The sequence below is a fragment of the Kockiozyma suomiensis genome (genome assembly GCF_038497685.1).
Source record: "Kockiozyma suomiensis strain NRRL Y-17356 unplaced genomic scaffold V2V93scaffold_10, whole genome shotgun sequence".
NCBI classification, from domain to species: domain Eukaryota; kingdom Fungi; phylum Ascomycota; class Lipomycetes; order Lipomycetales; family Lipomycetaceae; genus Kockiozyma; species Kockiozyma suomiensis.
Genome location: NW_027117673.1, coordinates 348,991 through 371,853, shown reverse-complemented (window position 1 = coordinate 371,853; position 22,863 = coordinate 348,991). Strand labels below are relative to the sequence as shown.

Sequence of the window (22,863 nt, the reverse complement as noted above, 5' to 3'; positions counted from 1 at the left end):
CTGCATATCGCTTATTTACGCAATGCGACGGCTTACTTGCACTTTATCAGTTATCGACAATAGTGATTTCTATGGCTACCACTGCAGATTCATGGCTGAGAGATATTGGCTTAATTTACAGGCGCACAATCAGTCAACGACGTTCCATGTCTGCAAGTGCCGACTCCGCTCCTTTCATCCGTCAGCTGCAAAATCTCAGTCATGTCCCAATGATTTACGAAGATGTCGAACTGTTAGATTATGCCTTGGAAATCCTTCCTCTACAAGATCTTTATGCAGAAGCTGAGGATTTGTACGAGAAGGACAAGTCTTGGAGTACTCAGGATTACCTGATCCGAGCGCTGCTGAAGTACGCCGTTTGTCACTGCATGCAGCGTCAATACTTGCTAATCAAATTTCGCTAGATGGTTTCGCAATAGCTTCTTCGTTTGGGTGAATGCGCTTAAGTGCACAAGATGCAGCGTGAGTTGGTAGAATTTCAATGTGAGATTTTTTTCGTCTAACTCTATCTTTCGATACAGTCCGAGTCAAACGTCGTCGGCAGCACTCAGCCCACCCCGGACGAGTTACGCGACGGCGCACATAGAGTCGAAATCCATGAATGTAAATCATGTCAACACCGCATGAGGTTTCCTCGCTATGATCATCCCAGGAAACTGTTAACCTTCAGAAAAGGTAGATGTGGCGAGTGGGCCAACGTGCGTAAATTGCTTTTGTGAATTGGCAGACGTGCCGTGGCGTATTTTGCTAATTGTTGATATATAGTGTTTCGGATTACTTTGTCGGGCTTTGGGATCAAGGACAAGATGGATATGGAATGCGGAAGATCATGTGAGTATATGCAGTTTTGTGGGTCCCTATGGATATTTATTGTCTGACTATACGACTCTAGGTGTGGACCGAAGTTTACTCTGATGCGCAGAAGCGGTGGATTCATGTACGTTTTTCTTATGACTTGTGCGTTGCAGTCGTTAACAGCATGTAGGCCGATGTGTGTGAAACTGCCTGGGATCAGCCGAGGCTATACGAAGAAGGATGGGGTAAAAAGATGTCTTATGTCATTGCATTTTCAGGTATGGCAGCATTTCTCGTTATTTGTTTGTGTATAATGCTAAGAGAAAAATCTTTAGCTGAAGGAGCTAAAGATGTGACTAAGCGATATGTACGCGTCCCAGAAAAGGCAATTCATAGAACCAAGATCTCAGAAACAGAATTGGGAGTCGCGTTGCGCAACATCACAACATCTCGAAGAGCATCATTATCTCCTCAAGAACGAGCTTCTTTAGAGTCAGAGGATAAAGATGAGATCAAAGAATTTGTCACGTATATTTATGGAATGAGCGTAGCGACCTCCTCCGAGGAAAATCGGCCACGAGAGACCGGAGCTGGTGAATGGACACGAGTCAGAGGCGAGGATGGCGCGCATTAGCTGTAAATTTCCTCGCCCAGAATACTATGAGATTTTGTATTTGGAATACACTTCATATAATTAATTTTGTTTTTCATTCTCAAAAAAAGCTTTGTGAGATTGAGCAAGCATTTCAACCAAACCTGCTTCGTTATGTTGCTGTGTCGGCTCGGGAGCAAATTTAGGTGATAAATATAATCTCTTTTTCCTGTAATTTCTCTGCGCTTTCCTCTTTTCTTCTCGAGTCGTACTCTGCTGACGGTGACCTGCAGCTATCTGAACAGAACGAGCAACTATAAGTTCTTCAAAGGGTATAGGAGAAGACGAGTTGTAAGAGGAGTCATTCACGCTGATTTCAGTTTCGCCAACTTCTTCAGTCATAGATTCTTCAATCAGAGATTCTTTGAAAGGTAGAAAAGATACAGCGCTCATTTTATCATCATTAGAGACATCTGCCTCTAGTATTCTGTTGTCAACAACAGGACTCACAGAAAGAGAGAGCGAAAAAGTAGGGAGGCGGTCGGCCAATAAAGCATTGCTGTTTGCTCGTGCAGATGTAAGAAAAACATCTGTAGTCATTGCAAGTCCTCCAAAGTTTTGATTTATGTTTTGATTTACAGACTGTTCTGATTCATTCATCCCTCGAGTGTTTTGAGGAGATTCAAGATCTGGAATCAGCCTTGTCTCAGAGTCTGAAGTGTTTGAATGCGGTATATGTGGTTCTATATCTAAATCTCGCGTCAACTCGAGATTTTCGTCGACTGCGGCAATATGCTGATTCCCGATCTCCAATACTGAAGCCAATTCAAGCGCTTGCCTTGAAGTTCCGAAGTTTCCTTCCTCTTTTTGGCCACAGACTTGGGGTGTATGATCTATAGTGTTCCCGGTTGTATATGCAGAATTGTTATTGCTGTCGCTAGTCGCTATACTTGCCGGGGTTCGGAATTGCGTAGATTCTGCTAGTATAACGACGGAAGGGGGGAGCGACGATGATGCCGGCACCAAAACGTGCGATTGATCTCTCCTACGAAATCAAAGTTAGTCAATGGTCTAGGCTTATGAAGATAACTAGAGAAACTAACAATGACTGAATCCGCTTCTCTATGGCGTCCTTAATGCTCTTATTCAGACGGATCGGGGATGGAGATCCCAGTATATCGGATCCATCAGCACCAATGTATGAGAACTTGCGAACATAGAGGACTGGCATGTACTTTATTTCTGGTGCGAAGCGAGCGTTTGGCGAGGCGAGTAGTAATGGTGTAGTGACATTTAAATCACATCCGATTCGATTTCCGATGCAACTTGAAGGAAATAAATGAAGCTGAGCTTCAGAGATTCGAAGTATACAACCAGATGTATCATTTGTAAATCGCCGTCCATACTTACTAAAATTTGAGCGTGAATAGGCGAATTTAGCTGACAAAAAGTGGAGGAGCACTCACGCCTCAAAGAGTTTTACAGACTCGGGTGAAAACACAGAGTTGATGTGATACTTTGTATCTGAAACTAGTCCCTCAATGTACAGATCCGGAGGGTCAGAAACATAGTTTATAATCTGGCAAACACATTAATAAAGGTCTTATTCGCGACCAAGAAGCGTACCTTGATCAATTGAACGGCATGGTTCAGTAAATATCCAAAATCAAAAGAGTAGTCGTCGACGGTTCTACTATCAGCTAGTAAGGAAAACACCTTCTTTCTAAGAAATGGCTTTCCGACCTCACTGGTCATTATGACTCGCCAAAAATGAAGCCAAGCGAGAACAGATCAATTGATTGAAATCTATTGCTAGTGGGAGTTACCGGCGCGTTGGGAGCACGCGCTCCTAAGTAAGCAGCAAGGTGTTAAGGTTCGCAGCTGCCATGTTATTGAGTATACTGTAGATTTCTCGCAATAGATGGTGATTTATTACCAGACAAGTTTGGCAGCTTTTTTATTGAGAAACTTAACGGGGGCTTCATATGTGTAAAAGATGCCTTGCTTAACAATTGAGCTCCGTGAACTTATTAAAAATCGTATTACAACTCATACAGTGTAACTTGAAACTACGAAACAGAAAAAGAAATGCCTTGAAATATTGATAAATTAATTGAAATTGCTAAATACTATGCTTGCATTCTAAACCGTTCATGATGTAAATAACTGGTGTCCGCTTAGGTAAACGTCCGGACAGGGTACTTGTCAGGGTACATGCCACTCTCAGGCTCTTCCAGTAATTTCCAGGTAGTTTTTTTAGTCAAAGGAGCAGGAAAAGGAGGCTGTCCATCTTTAGCCAAAACCTCGCCAAACACGATTTCCTTAGGAAGAGAAGCGAGAGCGGATATGAGACTTAGGGAGCCGTCCTTGACGGTTGTGAGCGCTTGCTGGCCAGTCTCTCCCTTTGCAAGGCGGGGAGTAGCAGCAGAGCCATAGAGAAGAAGGCCACCGATGTCTGATTGACTGTATGAAGCGACTTGAGGATAGGCGCGGCGGGTGTCGCGTTTGTAATATGGGTTATTGGCGATATCGGATGCGGGAATAGTTTTCGGCTCGCGATAGAGTTCAGCGTCGGGGTGCGAGCCAGTAGAGGGAACACGATAGTAAGGCACCAGAGGGTTACCGGTCGATCTGTTGGGCACCTAGGACAGAGCAAACAGCGCGTTAGCAGGGGCGGTAGTGAGCGAAGGCAGCGAAGTTGCTGAGTGACCTACCAAGACAAGCAGCCTGCGAATCTTCTCCCATATTCCTGACGATCGCAGAGTATATTTCTGGCAAATAGTTATTAGACTGCTGAAAAAGCAGAATGCAAAGACAGAAGTATAGGAACAGCAGCATACCTGAGCAATCGGAACAGGACCTCCTCCAGCCATATTTAGCGAACAGTTTACGAGTGAGCGAAAACTGCGAAGATGATGTCAGTTTTCTGAAGTCGCCGACGCTGCACCTAGAAAACGAATGGACTTACAAAAAGACTGAGCTCTCGGAGACAGGCAAAAAGCTGAGGTTGAAGTGCGAAGTTGTCGAGTCTGAGCCGCGGCAGCCAATCAAATCCGAGCCGATTCATGTATTTACACAAACCCCTCAGAAGTGTTGCAAAATGTAAGCGTGATGAGATTCAGCTGAGTCGGTTAGCGCAACCTCGAAGATCTCTGCCTCGAGCTCGCAACTATCGCGTTGATGACGTCGTGACGATCACTGCTAAGTTTGGTACGGGCTCTTATAATATAAATATCCTGTTCTCTGTCTGTTCTCTGTTTCTTGTCTTTTTTTGTTTATAGTCCGCAATGTCTCTTAAATACTTTCCTTCTGTTACTCCCAGGTGCGTTACTCTGACATTCTTTGACATGCTCTGAATTTGATCTGATCTACTATAATATCCTCTTCTGCTCTTCTGCTAACCCCTTCTCAGCGCTATTGCTCTTGGCACTGCCTTCACCCACGGCACCAGCCTCGTCCTCTCCGCACCTTTCTTCGGCAGTGCCTACGAGCGGGCCAAGGCGTCAGACACCCCCGAGGAATTCCTCAAGTCGAAAGAGGGCGCTGGGGCCCTCGCCGCCTGGGGATCTTCTCTCGTCGGCGCGGCAGCAAAGACCTATGCCGTCGCTGCAATTCTACAGTCAACTGGTACCCTCACACAGAAGGGCGCTGCCTACCTGGGTCTGCTCATTTTCGCCATCGGCACCGTCCCCGGCGCTTTCGTCAAGTATGATACCGGCTTAACAGTTCAACGCCTAGCTACACTTTACTGACTTATTTCGTCGTTTAGCATTTTCCAGGAGAAGCGTCCCGGCGAGTATGTCCTCGTCAAGGTTGCCTCGGATCTGCTCGACAGTGTCGGACTGGCTGCCCTTTTGAACTGGTGGGGAACTAGACCAGATCTGGTCTAGACATTGGCAACCTTGCGGACTGTACTATTTAGTCCCTTTAAACTCGTGGTGTAGTGATAATACATTTATTACATTGAATAATCTCCTCATAAAGCTCAGATTTTGCATTGCTATCCTACACTTTTAACCCGTATCTAGTCTGTAAAAATAGTAGCCAAGCTGACTGGTCAAGTTGTCCGTCAATCCTCTGTCGTCAGTACTCTTGTCTTCAATACTTCTCTACACCAACAAAGTTGGCAATATAGATATCAACCAATGAAGCCAAATCCCGACTCGCTCCTGACAAGTTACTGTCTCGCACACTCGATATTCCCTGGATTAGCACAATTCCTATCCAGGTTCCCTCGCTTATCGCATCCTGACCATTCCGCTATTGCAGTCATGTGTGCCGTCTCAATGAATCAAGATTAGACTGAGTCTAGAAAGAAGCTTTCAAGAATCACACCTCTTTTTCTAAATAAGCTATCCGACGCTTGAATTCTTTTCTGTAATGATAAGAGTCAGAAAGTCAGCCACCGCTGTCTGAAAATGAAAACTGTGAATAAAATCACTCAACTTACACAATCTCACTGATCCTCTTGATTTTGGCAAACTCTAGATCGAGATCGTCGCATTTTTCCATCACTAGCTTGAGTCTCTCAATTTCCCACGCTGCGTCATTAGAGATGGAAACACATTGCTCATGATGCTTATCAGAGGATTCGCAAGTTTGCTGTATGAGCTACAGCAAAAGCACCATTAGCACCAACCGACCACAAAATAGGAATCAGATAACTCGCTTACAATATTCATTCTTGCAGATATATCATTGATCATACTCTCAAACTTTGAAGACATAATTTCCACAGATTCCCGACTGGAAGCAGCTGGGAGCTCAATTGTAGATTGCTCCATATTCAATTCAACCTCTTGAAAATATCAGCCAAGTATCAGAAAAAGAAGTGGTATCCGACGAGACGGCTCTACCAGCTCAACGCTTTGACTTGATAAATAAAAAAATTCAAAGCAGTTTTGAATTCATGCGAAATATGGTATGCTCAATATACGATCAGCTCGAATAAAGTCCTGGAATTTAACAAAAGCGTGAAGTGCAAGTACAGGACGAGAATGCTGAACAGCATCACAGCCGTCAAACCTTCTTTGTTACATAAACTCCTTAGCTCCTGGGAGTTCACTTCAGCGCACTCTTCGAACCTTCTTCACAGTCAGAATAATTTTGATTGCCTTTTTTTGTACAGAATACTATGAATCTGGTTATTTGAGGGCATTTATTAGTGACCTATTGATATCTTTTAGCATCCTGTTCTGCCTCGTTGCTAAAATGGCACCATCTGTCACCACGGAAGACTGGCAAGTCTCCAATGAGGTCATTGCCAGCCTTGAGAAGCTGATCAGCTACTTTACGACTCAGCAGAACACATTATTATCGCCAATCAAGATTGATGATGATGCCCTACAGATAATTAATACTATAGCTGACGAAATTCTTGCCGCTGCCGCCGGGAGATCCATAGTTCAGGCGTTAGAATTCGAAGGAAAGTTTTTGCTTTTTAAATATGCGGCCATTGAGGATGAGATCCTCAAGGTAGGGCAATTGAGTAGCTTAATCGATGTTGTGCGGGGTTTTTCGAACCCAGGTAAGTGATCCAAATTTCATGTATTTAGGGACTATCTAATTAGCAACTTTTGTGTACAGGGCATGTCGAGCTACGAATGGTACATGAATATCTCGAAGATTTATTCGAGATTCAAACTATTGACTGGTGTCAAACATTCTGGCCTTTCCTAGAGGCTCGCGAGTCACTGATTGCTTCAGTATGCCAAATGATGATGTTTTATCCATCCTCTAGCAGCCTCTGACTTGTCTAATTTAGAATCTCAATGGCGCTCGACGACCAGGAACCGATTTAATTCGAATATGTAACGCGCTCCTGAAAAGATTATCAAAAACGCAGCATTCTTCATTTTCAGGAAGAATTCTCGCATTCCTTGGTAAAGCGTTCCCATTAAGTGAACGTTCTGGAGTGAATCAACGAGGTGAATTTGACGTCGATAACATTACCGAATGGGATCGCGATGACGACGGTAACGATTCATATCATAGCTATAGTAGTCAATGACTATACTGACTTCTACGCGTAGATGCCGTCTACAACAGCTTCTGGGCTTTGCAGCAATATTTCGCTAATCCAATCCCCCTATTCTCTCAACCTGCCGAGAGAGCGAAATTCCGGTTACAGATAACTAATGTGCTTGCTGAACTAAAAAAATATTCATCAGTTGGCGCCCCTAGTGAAAAACCGTCAAATACTACGACTTCCTCAGACACTGAAGTTAATAATCCTGGTTTGAAGTTGACATCTGGTGATTTTGACGAAAATAACGATGAAAGTGAAATGTTTGTCCCTAAATGGTTAACCAGTAAATCCATGTTTCAACTTGAGTTGAGCGACACTGTATTCAGACGGACGATATACAGTCAGATATATATCCTATGTGACCTGTTATGTGGCAATGAGGACTCTTTGAGCAATGAGGATTCTTCAGTGAAGCAAGCAGTCGCTTTCCCAAATAGAAGCGTTCTGTATCCTCCCATTACCGACAGTGAATTTATTAAATATATATCAGGTGTTCAAGAGTCGATTGGCAGGGTTACCAGCTTAAACGCTATTGATTTGGATGCAGCTTTTTTGCGATCGCTAAAAGTGGTCATCGGTCGTGATCAAAATTGGCAGAATTGGAAGAAGTTGAATACCCCTGCTTTCGAGATACCGGCTTTACAGCATTCAGCGATCAATGCTGTAGATGACATGTTACAGAAACAGAGAGGTTTGAAGCGTCCATATCAATTTCTCATGGGTACACCAGCACTTTCGAGATTAAATAGAGAGCCAACGGGGTTGAATATACTTAAAAACACGAAACGGACAGAGATTCCAGATCCACATCATTACTTTGAAAAGATGAAGAAATTGAGAGGTATTGAGGAAGAAACTTTTCAAATGTCTGAAGCCGAGTCTAAACCGGTACTAGACAATGATGCAATCTCATCAAATGAGTGGAGAGGTTTCCGTATTGCTCGAATGCATGGCATGTGGGCAAATTTCGATAAGGTAACTAAAACAACTTTTACGGGACTTTTTAATGATAAATAGGAATTTTAAAGGCATGATTTGTAATAGGACGGAGAGATCTGCTGCATCTGAATACTCCGCTAAAGCAGGTTCAACCTTTTAGCTTAATTGAAAATGCTATATGTATAGTATATTATAGCTGACAATCAAATAAAAAGACAGGAATTAACCAAAGTTTTTTTTGCAGCTCTAGCAGTAAAGTGTATTGTCTCAGATCTGCAATCTCTATCTGAGAGACTTCATAAAATAGGAAAAATGCATGACACATAAAATGTATGTTCTTATCTGGTCTGGCTAAAGTTATCTCATCTATTGCTTGTCTGATCCCTCATTTGTTGGCTTGACATTTCCAAATATAATTATTTCCACAAATTGCAGCAGTCTCTATCCTTATTCAGTAGCTTCTTCTGCTGCGTTATTATTCTCAAATGCACAACCTGAACCTTATAAGAGAATTTGAATTTAAGCTCTTCTAACAATTCTGCACAGCTTGTGATGGATAACAGCAAAAATCTGTAACAGTAATAGCTGTACCACAATCTTTTTGAATCTAATCAGGCTTGAATCTGATATATTTTCTTATACCTTTCTTTAGATGATGTTGATAATTTAAATTTAATGACCATATGTAGTAGCCAAGTCATTACAAACACCCTAACTTATTGCCACATAGTGAAACAAAAAGTCATTGAAGCATTTGGCCTTACAGCCTACATAAAATTCCCAAATTCACATAGGCTGAAAACCATGACCCGGCTATGTGTTATTTTGCTATAACAGCAATCTTAATAATACTGCTGTAGAAGTTGAAGCTATGAATGAAGCAGTTGAGTGAGTTTACTATATGTAATTTAAGGTTAGGTTAACAGTGGTTTAAGGTTTGCAGAGCCATTGCATTCTTTAAGCAGCAGCTCCCTTCTCTGTGCTGCATTGGCAAGCTGACACAAAAAAAGAGGCATTAGTTACACCCTGAACATGAGAAATTGATAATGTATTTAGCAATTACTTTGCATCCATTATAGAGGGAGCATCAAATGCAGTCTACCGAAATTACCAGATTACTCTTGCAAATACTTCCTGTCAGTGGAAGAATCAGACATAGCAAAATTGATAGAGTTCTTATCCATATTAATGAGATTGCTTGGAGGGCTCAGTGTTAAGGTTGCTAATTTGGTAGATAATGTTACTAGACACTGGGGAGCTTGCAGGTCAATATATAGACAAAATAAGAGCTAATCCACCACCTGAAATAGTCTTGCTAAGCATACACCCCCTGAACTTTCCTCAGCTTCCTCTCAGGCTTCTTCCTGACAATGGAGCATAACTTCAAACAACTACAACAGGTTATGAGTTCTCTTTGTCCTGCTCCATATCCAGAGGTAAACAATTTCGGCAATTTTCAGGCACGGATCCCCATGATTCAGACTCTTGCCTAGCCATACAATTATCTGCTATCTGAGTACATCAATCCTTGCAGATACAAATTCTCAGCAGAATATTCAGACATTGCAGAATTGATAGAACTGCTAACCATATTGATGAGATCGCTTGCTGAGTGTTCAGCATCAGAGACTGTTGTTATTGATAAAATATAGTGTTAAGTGTTGGACACCATGATCCAATGTTAGTTACAGGCTCGGCGGAGGCATAGGGAGAGCTCCACTTAGTGAGGCTTGGCAAGGAGACCTAAGAACAGGTCTCTAAAGAGGTTCGAACATCTAATGTCTATATAGTGAATGGGCATGTATCTTTCGTTGTTTTTTTAACAATACAGACAATCTTAACACCAAATACTCAACATGCAACTCAACAAGCAATGTCAACAGATAGGCTATCATTGTGTTAATGTAAACTGTTCAGGTCAAGAATTATTATTGCTATTTAAAATGTGGTAATCCTGGGAGGCCTGGGAAAGACTTCAGAGCACAGACAGTGGGAGTGAAGGCAGATTCTTTGGTTAGAAAATGCTTGTCTATCCTGAGGGTGAGAAGGCAACACCAGCAAGTTCTGAAACCTCTGAACACTGTATTACAAGCTTGATAGAATGGCTGAATCAAAATATATGATATTTATTCCTCCATCTTTTTTTGGGCTTTGCAAGATGAATTTGAGGGGGTGATTGCTATCTCAGAGAAGTAGAAACATGTGCTCACTGTGCTAGATGCTGTCAGTGGTGTGACAACATACCTGACAGTATCAAGAGAATAAAAACAGTACTAGTTCAAGAGAATAAGAACAGTACTAGTGGAAATGTGCTTGCAGTAAGAAACCCAGGAAAAAAATTACACATGTTTAAGTGTGTTGAAGAGAGACACTGCAGAAAAGACTGCCAAAAATGGAAGCAAGAAATGTAATAAAAGGAAAGGAGCAAGGGTTTTCAGTACCAGGCCACAGCAATAAAAATTTCATTGCAAAATCAGTGGAAGAATCAGACATGGCAAAGTTGATAGAGTTATCCTATTCACTTACTCTTAGCCTCTCAAAATGATCCCTAGCTATCCCTTTGGTCAAAATTTTGGCAACCACATCTTAAGTGCTGCATCAAAAAATACTGATAATCCCATTATTGGTTGCTTCTCTGGCAAATTGTTACTGAGATCAAGGTGCTTGGCTCTTTCATGAAATTGTGGATTTTCGGCCAACTTGATTGCTCCTTGGTTGTCTTCTACAACCTTGATTGGGTCTTGGCAAGCTCCACACATAAAGTCTTTCCAGCCATCTAGCTTCTTGCGAAACAAGTTTTAGAAAGCAATATATATTCTGCCTCTGCTGTGGATACTGCAATCGATTTTTACCTCTTGGATTTCTAGCTAATTGCTCCTCCTTGCACAGGACACAGATATTGAGAAGATGATTTTTTTTGTTGAGATCAGTTGCATTATTTACATCCGAGTGCCCTGAAATCAATGTCCCTGATCCTTGCTGAATGTGATTCTCATGCTTAGAGTTCCTCTGATGTACCTCACGATTCTTTTAACTGCGGCCGAATGCAGTTTGCTAGTTTGGATTGAACCTTGAGAATTCTCCCACCACATTTGCAATATCTGGTCTTGTTCCAATTGCTGAATAATTTAAACTTCCAACTGCACTCTGAGAGGATATTTTCAGTATTTCCTTTTTTCCTCATCCTTGTCTGTTGGACTCTTTTTCTTGGATAATGTCACATACACCAATGTCCATAGGATAGGTATCGATATTGGTTGCTGTCCTATATCCCAAAACTCTCTAGCACCTGTTTTGCATATTTCTTCTGACTAGTCTTCAGTGTCCTCTCATTTTGTTTCTATTTATTTTCACTCAAGGAATTCTTGTTTCTCTAAAGTCTGTCAATTGAAAAACCTTTTTCTCATATTCTCTTTGAAGTTGTTTATGTTGGAAATTGTGTTCCAATGTCAGGAAGGAAGAAGCCTTAGAGGAAGCCTTGGAAAGTTCAGGGGGAGGCTTAGAGAGGCTGTTTAGAGGGGCGGCTTACCTTTCTTTTGTACATATAAGGACCTCTTCCCTCCCTAGTATCTAGCATTAACAACAGTATCAACATTAAAAACCTTAACACAAAACCCTGAATAAGCGATCTCATCGACATGAATAACAACTCTATGAATTTTGCTATATCTGACTCTTCCACTGACAATCAGCATTTGCAATAGTTTATATCTCGAGATCCTTTCATGTGATTATTAGATCATCCATATATGCTGCCAGCAGTAAATTCACTTTGCTGTTTCTGTATATCCTATAGTCACTGCTTGATTAAGATACAAATTCTTCACCAAATATTCGTACAAAAGCTCATTCCGACTCCTAGGGCCTGCTTCAGCCCATAAAGACTTCTCTAAAGCCTCCACATTTTTCTGTTGTTCTGATAGCATCCTGGTGGGGGCAGCAAGTAAATCTCCTTATCTCCTTATTTAACTAGCCATAGAGAAATGCTGTTGTTATACACATCTGGTGAATACAATAATCATTGATTACTAGATGTGCCAAGAGTACTCTGATTCACTCAAATCTGATAACTGGTGCAAATGCCTCTTCATAATCCATCTCATACTGTTTCATAAATGATCAAACCACAATCTGCACTTTGTATCTTGTGAGTTGTCCATCCTTGCCATATTTGTTTTTGGATACCCATTTAGAAGCAAATAGCTTATCTACCACTTAACCACTTAAGTACTCCATCTCCATACTTGATTTACTCTCAGAGACTTGAGCTCATCTTTGCAGACCTGTTTTCCATAATCCATTCAGTATTTGATTTTGTCTGCTCAATCGACCCGGGCTGTGCCGCATTATCTGTTTGTACAGCCCATGCCAGAGCTGAACTTGTAACCAACTCATCTTCAGATCAAGCATTGTCCATAACTATTCTGTCTGCATTGATCCCATTTCCATCCAGACTCCTTTTCTATGAATTTTGTATCATAAATCTTGCATCTTGCATCTTCATCTTCATCTGGTACATTCTATACTAAGTCCATTTCTTCATCATCATAGGCATCAAAGTCAATTATTTTCGTTTGCTCATTTGTGTTTCTGCTGATAATTGGCGACTCCTTTCATTAGAGACTTCTGAATCTCTACTTTCAATATCCATCTCATCATCAAGAAATTCATCATCGCTCCTCTCTTCATTGTCATCTCCAAATTCAGTACCACTTGATCCATCATCTTTTAGATAGATGATCTTCCTGAAATCCAATCATGCTTCCGAATTGTTGAATTTTCATGAAACTGAAGCTCTCTCTGGGTCTAGCTAGAACTGACTAGCCTGCTTAGCTTGAACCATTCAAGCCCTAATGTTGTCTCATTAAAGACAACGTCCCTGGCACTGATCACTCCTTGTGATTGAATATAACTCTGATAAGCTTTTTTCTAGCTTGAATATCCAACCATCACCGCCCTCTGAATGCTCTGGTTGAAAATTTGCTTGCTTCATGAGTTTTCTGGTGATGAACCCATGTTTGTACTTCCAAAAATCCTTAAATTTGAAGCATCAGGCTGTCTCCCAAAGTAGAGCTCATATCACCAGTGGTGTCTTGTTCTTTTCTATTGCCCGGCATGGAATTCTGTTGAGAATGTGCACTGCATAGTTGACAGCTTCTGCCCAAAACTTTTCTTCTGCTTCAATCAAAATACTCAATGCCTTTTCTGTCAAATGTTTTATTTATTTTTTCTAAAACTTCATATTCCTATGCAGTTACTGGCACTGTTTTTTGTTGCTCAATGCAAGAATTCCTCAAGATTATTTGAGATATAATCTCCACCATTGTCAGTGCGCAATATAGTTTATCTTCAATCTGAGTTTGCTGCTCAGCTGAGTAATAATTAATATCCGTGTACTGATGGCTGCTGCTGCATCTGCTGACTTATTCCTCATGTAGTAAACTGTCACATAATGAGAATAGCCATGAATCATAGTCACTAAATATCTGTGATCATCAAAAGAAGATTTCACTGGTCCACAAACATCACTATGCATCAACTTGAAAGGTCTTGTTGTCTTAGTTGTGCTTTCACTAAAGGTAGTCTGTGCAACTTTGCTGCTGCACAAGATTCACATCTGCATACTGAGATGTGATCATCTAGGCCTCTGGCACCTTTATGCTTCTGCATTTGTTCAGACCTGCATCCTTATGTAGATCCCTGTTGACACCATTCCATATTTGCATCTGGAATATGCAACACATCTTTGATAACCACTCTGTAGGTCTTTCCTTTCTTTCCTTTGCCAAAGAAAGACCTTGGCTTCTGAATGCATTGCTTTAGCCCACAGCTCTCATGTATTGCCCATTAGCAACCTCCAAGACCGATCTAGAGGTTGATAATCCTGGAGACACACTCTATTGGATGTCATGTGCCTGGTAGCCCCTATGTCAATGAACTACCCTCCTTCCTCAAGCACTCCTCCAAAGCTATTATCCACTGCCTTTGCTTTCTGAACTTGCTGCTGATCATCACAGATCTTTACTGCTGCAACCTGGAACAGAAAGTTCTTGTTACTTTCCTTCTGCTCCTTCAGCTTCGGACATTCCCTCCTGTAGTGTCCCTCTTCATGGCCATCAAGACATACCCTTCTTCTTCTTGGACTTTCTTACTGCAAGTGAACTTCCACTAGCACTGGTTTGACTGTCCTAAACTTTCTTTTCAAGTATGTTGTCATGCAATCGACAGCCTCTGCCTCAATGAGCTCGATCTTTGCTGCTCCAAAATGGCAATTGTTCCTTCAAGCTCATCAGGCAAATGCTTTAGGAAAGATAAAGAAAGATATTTAAATATTTTGACATCCAGCTGCTCCAGCTTCTTTATCAAGCTAGCAAACTTGCACTCCAGGCTTTCAAAGCTTGTCGGTGTTGCCTTCTCCAACTGGAGAGACAAAAGCTTTGCAAATAAAGAAGCCTTCAGCCCTACTGCATTACTCATGTGCGCGCTGTGAAGATTTTCCCAAGCCTTCATGGCATTACTGCCCTGCATATAGATAGTGGTGATTTCTAGCCTAAACATTCAACCATTTGTCATTGACACAATGATAGCCTGTCTATTGACAGTTTCAAATTCAGTATGGGGCACCAATGATGACACATGAGTCATGCAGTTCCTGACCCACAACTCTCCACCAATCCTTTTGCATGAGAACCATCTTCAAGGCAAAGAACCATTTAGAGTATTTTATAGCATTAAGAGATGGCAACTTCACCAGAGCTGGAAATCGCTTTAGGGCTCATAACCTCTTGCAAATGCTGCCTGTCAGTGGATGAAGAATAACACTTAGCAAAGTTAATAGAGCTGTTATCCATATTGATGTGACAGCTTGCTGAGTTGCTTGTTGTGTGTTTGGTGTAAAGATTGTTTTATTATTACAGAAACACAAGAGGTACTGTTGGAAATTGTGTTCCAATATCAGAAAGAAGCCTTAGAGGAAGCTGAAGAAAGTTCAGGGGTGGCATGGTCTTATTTTGTCAATATATAGACCCCCAGCTCCCCAGTGTCTATTAGCACTATCAATAACAATAGTAACAACTTTTACACTAAACTCCCAACAAACAACCTCATCAGCATAGATAAGAACTCTATCAACTTTGCTATGAACAAACTTATGACTTGCTGAAATTGTGTTTCAGTATTAGAAAACAGGCTGGAGTGAAGCTTAGATCAGAGCTTAGCAAGGCTTAGATTGAGGGCTCAAAATGAGCCCTCAGGATGCTCTTGTATTTGTAAGCAATTGTGTTTCAATGCTAGAAAAAGGTTTAGAGACTCTTGTATTGTCTATAAATTGAGCATGTATCTCTTGCAATAACAAAAATCTTAATACCAAATGCTCAACAAACAGCCTAATTAGTAGAGATGAAAACTCTGAACTTTGCTGTGTCTGACTCCTCCGAAGATAGGCAGGCTGCATTTGCAATAGTAATCACTATTATTGTTCTTTCCAGCAATGTTGGCATTGTTTAAAGTAATACATTTCATTTTCTTGCATTTCAATAGCCTCCATAGATGTAGACTCCATCATATTAACTGATTCCGTGTGCCACACAAGGGCTGACAAGTTTTTGTTCAGCTTAGTGGTGTTGATTTCAGCATAATAGAGCCCATCAGACAGCTTTTCACTCTTTCAAACAGCTGGATGTAGGGTAGTAGGGCATAGACATGCCTTCACTGGGTTTGTCACATTTATTTAAGCGATTGGCAGGAGTGCTCAAGAAAGCCCTGGAGGAGGTGTTGCTGATGATGGATTAATAGAGTCAGTGCAGGAATATTATATGACCTCAGTCGGCATCAATTGAGTGTCTATCACTTTAACTTTGCCTAGTTCATCAGTAGAATAGTGGTTGTCAGCTATGATAACTTTTGCAGGTGCTGTTTGTTGGGCTTTGAAGGCTGAAAGAATTCGAAATTTGAAATAGCTGAAGTTTTCATAATAGCTTAACGTCTTCCTGTCTTGACAGGAAGAGGATAAAATCATTATTAATCAAAAGGGGTTTCATGCGCAAATTGGATTTACCAGCCAAGAGAGATTTCAAGTTTCAATGCTATCATAAAGTTGCTTTCAAATTTTGGAAAGGGGTGAGCTTTTGTGTTGGGCTTGCAATTTTTTAAAAAAAGGAGAAAGAGACAGAAGTTTTTCAAACAGGATGCTAGTTAGAAGCAGAAGCTGAGGAATGGGAGAAAGAGAGCTAGCTAATTTAAGGCAGAGGCTGATGAACAGGAGATAGTTAACAGGTGGTAAAAGAAATTGATCTCAGCACCGTGATATGAGAAATAAGGAAGAGCATTTCAGTTATAGGCTAGTACAGATTAATGGATCATGAGAGCATAGTATCAATGAAGGCGATGACAATAATCTAAATTCAAATAGTAGACTTTTATCTGATTTGATCAAGTAGCTTAAGTTCTTAGATTTGCTGAAATTAGAATGATATCACCAGTATAGGATTCTGACTCCCAAACCCAAATTGGCCAGTTTGAGACAGTTGAACTATAATATTTACAGAGGAGTGATTTGAAGGTCGACATCAAAGTGCAATCAATGATAATGTAGTGGAATTGCAGAGCTTGAGGTACATAAATAGAGAACTTTTAGGAAATCTAGTGATCCAGATAAAAATTTGGAATACTCAATGAGGATATAGTACAGATTTTTGGCGTAGCACAAGGTAAAAATGACCACAAAATGCTTTAAAAGAATGATAAACTTTAGACGAAAGTAAGCCAATGAGATAGCGGTGCGGCGATCGATGAGATCAGTGCGTGCTGCAAAAAAGAAAAGATATTGAGGAAAGAGAGGAGAGAGCAGGGATTTGATGGATGTGCAGCACGCGATGCACTAAAATTCTCTGAAACGTACAGCTTGAGGCAAGAGTCAAGATTTTGTGCATAAAAAAGTTTAGGAGTGCTTCTAGAATAGGAAGAATGCATCAAGAGAGAAGACAAAGTGGTAAAGAGCAGGACAATAGCAAGCGAGAAAGCGCACAAAGGTAACTGTGGTGGCAAGAAGTAGTGAGTTTGTATGCAGAAAAGGATTGTATCCGACTGACAATCGACAATAGACGGAGAGATCATGGCAAGTCGAAGTTGGTCGCACAGGCAGACAGCAGAAGGCATGGTGTCTGGCTACGAGCGGAAGAATAAAGAATGAAGAGAATGTAGAGAACGACTTGGATGAGGCAATGGTGAAGCTGATGATGGGAGAAACCAGATCATGCCTGGAGGCGAGAGAAAGGATCCGAGCAGAGCCAGAGAAGCGTTATCTCGGGAGCAGGACAATGGTCGTACAGGGTCATACAGGCGTCACACTTCAATCAGAATCATCACGGGTATGACCAAGCAAGAAGTACGGGGTTGACATTACAACGACTGAACACACAACGACTGAGCACGCGACTGAATAGGGCTTCTGTGGGAGAAAAGATGAAGAAGAGCGGAGGCGGAGAGCCGCACCAGATATACCCCAGACTTTGCGACGTCTGCCTGACGGGATGATCTAAGCTACAGTTACGTTTGCAGTCTGCTGGCTAGTCTAAACTGTCGGCTTGTGCGTTGCCGACGACGGCAGGGCCCAGCTATCGCGAGAGAGGCGAGGACTGGGAAGAGTATGAGGCGTTGCCATCGGAAGCGTGCGGGGCGTGCATCCGTCGCCTCTCGCGGACAAGCAGAGGCTGCTGGCCCATAACGAGCAGCAGAGCAGCAGAGCAGCATATTCCTGAGTACACACACGCTCACAAATCCTCATTAACCTCTCTCCAGTCAATCAATCAATCAATCAGTCAATCAATCATATCATATTGATCAATCGATCAACGTTGCGGGCGCAGGCAGACAGAACGCGCTCCTCCGCCCAGTTTGAAATCTTTTGGAGATGATTCGCCCGCCGGCGCGAGGTCGGAAGGCCGCGGGTCAGTATAAGCAACTGCGGCGCTCCTGATTGGCCTGCCTCGGGGTTGCCCGCATATCTCTCGCAACCATGCGACACCTGAACCCTAATCTCTGGTCTGCAGGTCAAAATTTAAAGTTTATTGCTCAATTCAGGACTAGCGCCCTCCGCTGGCTCGCTCGTCACTGCCGGCTCACCGCAAATAAATCTCCCCGTCGATCCAGCGCCTTCTTCTCCACCATCGCGCTTCTGCAGTTTGTGACCTCCTCCTCTCCAATCATGCTGCTCAACGCCCGCTTGCCCGCGCTCGCAGCTCTCAAGTCCGTACGTACCCTACCATGGTCTGCTGCATGCCTTCTCCGCAACCCCGCTAACCCACTCCTTTTCTCAGGGCGCCTCCGCTGCTCGTCTTAATAAGTCCTCGGTATGTTTTTCCGACCGCCCTCCGCTCTTGTTCTCCGGTCTAACACAGCCATTTTAGTCCCGGGCTCTTGCTACCCTCGTCGATGAGAAGGTTAGCCAAAACAACTGGGAGAAGGTAATTGTCCTTTGTTTTTCCTTCCTGTCACGCTCCTCGCCTACGCAGGCTTCCGAAATTGTACCCGGCTAACTCTTCTCGCAGGGCTCATACATCAACTACAAGAACAACGTCGAGAATCTCGAAATCGTTCGCGGCCGTCTTCAGCGACCATTTACCTTCGCCGAGAAAATTCTTTACGGTCACCTTGACGACCCCGCCGGACAGGACATCGAGCGTGGTGTCTCGTACCTCAAACTCCGTCCCGACCGTGTCGCCTGTCAGGATGCCACCGCTCAGATGGCCATCTTGCAATTCATGTCCGCCGGCTTGCCCGCCGTCGCCACTCCCACTACTGTCCACTGTGACCATTTGATTGAGGCTCAGATTGGTGGTGAGAAGGATCTTGCTCGTGCCGTTGATATCAACAAGGAGGTTTACAACTTCTTGGCTACCGCTTGTGCAAAGTACAACATCGGCTTCTGGAGACCCGGATCTGGTATCATTCACCAGATTGTCCTCGAGAACTATGCCTTCCCCGGTGCGCTTATGATCGGTACCGACTCTCACACCCCCAACGCTGGCGGTCTTGGTATGCTCGCCATCGGTGTCGGTGGTGCCGACGCCGTTGACGTCATGGCCGGTCTTCCCTGGGAACTTAAAGCTCCCAAGATCATTGGTGTCAAGCTTACCGGTACGATATCTGGCTGGACCTCGCCTAAGGATATCATTCTCAAGGTCGCTGGAATCCTTACCGTCAAGGGTGGTACTGGTGCCATCGTCGAGTACTTCGGCGAGGGTGTCGAGTCACTCTCTTGCACTGGTATGGCCACCATTTGCAACATGGGTGCCGAGATTGGCGCCACTACTTCAACCTTCCCTTACAACGCTCGCATGAAGGATTACCTAGATGCCACCAAGCGCAGCTTCGTCTCTGACTTCGCTGACAAGTACAGTACATTCTTGAAGGCTGACGAGGGTGCTGAGTACGATCAGCTGGTAGAGATTGACCTCAACACTCTTGAGCCCTATGTCAATGGTCCTTTCACTCCCGATCTTGCCACCCCCATCTCGCAGCTCAAGGAGACTGCGATCAAGAACGACTGGCCTCTCGAGGTCAAGGTCGCCCTTATCGGCTCCTGCACCAACTCTTCTTACGAGGACATGTCCCGGTCGGCATCTATTGCTCAGGACGCTCTTGACCACGGTATCAAGGCCAAGGCTCTCTTTACCGTCACTCCCGGGTCTGAGCAGATTCGTGCTACTATCGCTCGTGATGGTCAGCTCAAGGTCTTTGAGGAGTTTGGCGGCCTTTTACTCGCCAACGCCTGTGGTCCTTGTATTGGACAGTGGGACCGTCGCGACATCAAGAAGGGCGACAAGAACACTATCGTCTCTTCTTACAATCGTAACTTCACTGGACGTAACGACTCCAACCCCGCCACCCATGCTTTTGTTGCCTCGCCCGATATTGTCACTGCTTTCGCCATCTCTGGTGATCTCGGATTCAATCCTCTTACCGACTCGTTGAAGGACAAGGATGGTAACGAGTTTAAGCTTGCTGCACCCAGTGGTGCTGGTCTGCCTGTTCTTGGTTACGACCCCGGTAATGACACTTACCAGGCTCCTCCAGAGGACCGTTCCACTGTCGTCGTCGATGTCGCGCCTACCTCAGACCGTCTCCAGCTCCTGAGCCCTTTCTCTGCCTGGGATGGCAAGGATGCTTTTGACCTTCCCATTCTGATCAAGTCTAAGGGTAAGACCACCACCGATCACATCTCTCAGGCCGGCCCGTGGTTGAAGTACCGTGGACATCTCCAGAACATTTCCAACAACTACATGATCGGTGCTATTAACGCTGAGAACGACAAGGCGAACACCATCAAGAATTTCATGACTGGTGAGTACGGTGGAGTTCCTGACGTTGCCGGATACTACAGAGACCACAACCAGAAGTGGGTGGTTGTTGGTGGTGAAAACTTCGGTGAGGGTTCTTCGCGCGAGCATGCGGCTCTTGAGCCCCGTTACCTTGGTGGATTTGCCATCATTGCCCGATCGTTCGCTCGTATCCACGAGACCAACTTGAAAAAGCAGGGTTTGCTTCCCCTCACATTCGCTGACCCTAGCGCATACGACCGTATCAATCCTGACGACAAGGTTGACATCATTGGTGTCACAACCCTTGCACCTGGTAAAAACTTGAAGCTTGTCGTTCACCCGAAGAATGGTGAGACCTGGGAGACTGAGTTGGCCCAGACTTACAACCAGGAGCAGATTGAATGGTTTAAGTATGGCTCGGCTTTGAACAAGATGGCTGCTGCCGCCAAGTAAATAAGGCGTTGATTGGGATTGATGAAATTTTAAAACTAGAAAATTAATGCTTTTAAAAAAATTAGTATATGTCTTAGTTAATGGTCAGTCACATATATCTTGTTATATGTAATGTGGAATAGAGCAGGAATATGAGCTTGGGAAGCGTGAGTTGGAGATGCCTCCGATGTATACTTTTTTTGTCGTATTGTTATACGTGCGTGACGGAGGTGAACGCGATATGCATTATTCATTTTGGTTCACATGTAATTCTGTGAAGCTTTTGTTTTTTTATTTTGTCTGAACTAAAATATGAGTTATTGAAATATACGATTGAAGGTGGTAGAACATTTTCATGGTGTGTCGATGTAGAACACCATCTTTTTTTATTAAATTTCAGTTTAGTTAAAACGCAGCAATATGAAAACAAAGATGTGTATGCATGGCTGACGGCAGCGCTTGTAGACTAAGTGTTGAATATAGAAGCGATTTGATGTTGAAAAGAAGCTGTCTACTGTATCTGTGACCAAAAGGTTGAAATGTAATTCTTAAATGAAGTTGAATCCTGGAAAGAAATAACGCCGAAAATAATGTTGAAAGATAACTTTTGATCCATGTTGAAAGGTCAAAATGCGTCCGTGACTCCAAAGCATAAGAACGAGATGAACACTAAAATAAATCATTACAAAAACCAAAAAAAAGCAAATAAGCTGACTCCATCTTAAGAAAACTGTATGTCTCGTTGATGGACAGTCAACTTAAAACAATTAACGAGCACGCGAAAACTTGAAGTACGCATCAAAGGCGCTCAAATTCATTCCTCCGTCTTTGTCGTTCTTTGAGATTTCGTCCCAGCGAAGGCGTTTGACGTCTTCTCTGCGGCCTCTGTCCTTGAGATCTTCGGATAGCCATTTGAGCGCCAGCTCCAAAAGGGCAGAGTTGCTGTTGTAGGTGAGCGTAGTAGCACGTTTTGGCAAACTTGTGTTTGCGATAATATCTGCTGGCTTGCCACATTCAAGAATACGGCCCATGTGGATATGTATAAGGTTTGTAGGCCACTCGGCGAGACCATCAAAGATGTGAGAGGCATAGACAACAGCGCAGTCGCGCGACGAGGTCTCACGCTCGAGAAACGCGAGGAGACGTGAGCGGACGAGTACATCGAGGTCAACAGTGACCTCATCGAGCAGTAGGATGGACCACGGACGCAAAAGACCCATGACGAGCTGCACTCGGCGGCGCTCGCCATCAGAGACGGCGTGCATGTGCCAGGCCAGATCGACGTCAAGTATCTCGACGAGCTCGTCGCGGCGGTCGGGGTATGCGTCTCCGCCAACAGACGAGAGCAGGACGGGAACAGCCATGTCGTGGCGGACGGTCGCGTTGGAAGCCCACTCAGTGCCGAGGTAGGTGACGCCGGCGAGAGCGGAGCGGAAGGGGTCACAGCCTTGAACGCGAACGGAGCCGGCCTTGGCGAGAGTCTTGCCAGCGAGAATGCGGAGTAGGGTCGACTTTCCGGCGCCGTTCGCGCCGACGAGCAGAGTGCGAGAATGCGACGCGAGGTCGAAGGAGATGTCATGGAGGCCCACGACACCGCCAGGGAAGGCGTACGTGAGGTGGTCTACCGTGATTGCGGGAATGACGGCGTCGGTTACGGACATTGGGTTTATATGAAGAAAGCTAGGAAGAAGAAGAAGAGAGCAACTTATTGCGAATACTTTGCTGAGCTTTGACATTATACACAATACCCTTGTGCT

The 22,863-nt window shown here is 43.6% G+C and overlaps 8 protein-coding genes across 8 annotated transcripts; 4 read left to right on the top strand and 4 right to left on the bottom strand.

Moving 5' to 3' along the window:
• Nucleotides 1-71: 71 nt before the first annotated feature.
• Nucleotides 72-1,429, top strand: V2V93DRAFT_391964 (uncharacterized protein; the record flags this gene model as incomplete). The annotated part of the gene is made up of 7 exons (XM_066912455.1): nt 72-349; nt 405-462; nt 522-698; nt 766-831; nt 893-937; nt 986-1,073; nt 1,131-1,429. 7 exons carry the CDS (start codon nt 72-74, stop codon nt 1,427-1,429), a joined length of 1,011 nt encoding a protein of 336 aa, XP_066764733.1.
• V2V93DRAFT_372618 (uncharacterized protein) lies at nt 1,041-3,476 on the bottom strand. The gene is made up of 4 exons (XM_066910782.1): nt 3,014-3,476; nt 2,854-2,966; nt 2,491-2,796; nt 1,041-2,432 (listed from the first exon to the last, which is right to left on the bottom strand). Exons 1-4 carry the CDS (start codon nt 3,140-3,142, stop codon nt 1,490-1,492), a joined length of 1,491 nt encoding a protein of 496 aa, XP_066764732.1. The 5' UTR covers nt 3,143-3,476; the 3' UTR covers nt 1,041-1,489.
• On the bottom strand, nt 3,477-4,641 carry V2V93DRAFT_372616 (uncharacterized protein). Its single transcript, XM_066910781.1, has 4 exons — nt 4,356-4,641; nt 4,228-4,291; nt 4,102-4,158; nt 3,477-4,029 (listed from the first exon to the last, which is right to left on the bottom strand). Exons 2-4 carry the CDS (start codon nt 4,258-4,260, stop codon nt 3,565-3,567), a joined length of 555 nt encoding a protein of 184 aa, XP_066764731.1. The 5' UTR covers nt 4,261-4,291; nt 4,356-4,641; the 3' UTR covers nt 3,477-3,564.
• Nucleotides 4,601-5,367, top strand: V2V93DRAFT_348332 (uncharacterized protein). Its single transcript, XM_066907924.1, has 3 exons — nt 4,601-4,709; nt 4,800-5,093; nt 5,157-5,367. The coding sequence occupies exons 1-3, from the start codon at nt 4,675-4,677 to the stop codon at nt 5,275-5,277; spliced, it is 450 nt and encodes a 149-aa protein (XP_066764730.1). The 5' UTR covers nt 4,601-4,674; the 3' UTR covers nt 5,278-5,367.
• On the bottom strand, nt 5,320-6,379 carry V2V93DRAFT_372609 (uncharacterized protein). The gene is made up of 3 exons (XM_066910780.1): nt 6,061-6,379; nt 5,838-5,998; nt 5,320-5,762 (listed from the first exon to the last, which is right to left on the bottom strand). Exons 1-3 carry the CDS (start codon nt 6,169-6,171, stop codon nt 5,717-5,719), a joined length of 318 nt encoding a protein of 105 aa, XP_066764729.1. The 5' UTR covers nt 6,172-6,379; the 3' UTR covers nt 5,320-5,716.
• Nucleotides 6,380-6,598: 219 nt separating this feature from the next.
• V2V93DRAFT_359975 (THO complex, subunit THOC1) lies at nt 6,599-8,432 on the top strand (the record flags this gene model as incomplete). Its single annotated transcript, XM_066908114.1, has 4 exons — nt 6,599-6,914; nt 6,974-7,092; nt 7,152-7,362; nt 7,420-8,432. The coding sequence occupies 4 exons, from the start codon at nt 6,599-6,601 to the stop codon at nt 8,430-8,432; spliced, it is 1,659 nt and encodes a 552-aa protein (XP_066764728.1).
• Nucleotides 8,433-18,517: 10,085 nt separating this feature from the next.
• V2V93DRAFT_372593 (aconitase family-domain-containing protein) lies at nt 18,518-21,613 on the top strand. The gene is made up of 4 exons (XM_066910779.1): nt 18,518-18,603; nt 18,671-18,703; nt 18,761-18,817; nt 18,902-21,613. The coding sequence occupies exons 1-4, from the start codon at nt 18,559-18,561 to the stop codon at nt 21,125-21,127; spliced, it is 2,361 nt and encodes a 786-aa protein (XP_066764727.1). The 5' UTR covers nt 18,518-18,558; the 3' UTR covers nt 21,128-21,613.
• On the bottom strand, nt 21,442-22,833 carry V2V93DRAFT_372589 (P-loop containing nucleoside triphosphate hydrolase protein). Its single transcript, XM_066910778.1, has one exon. The coding sequence runs from the start codon at nt 22,765-22,767 to the stop codon at nt 21,874-21,876; it is 894 nt and encodes a 297-aa protein (XP_066764726.1). The 5' UTR covers nt 22,768-22,833; the 3' UTR covers nt 21,442-21,873.
• Nucleotides 22,834-22,863: the final 30 nt, after the last annotated feature.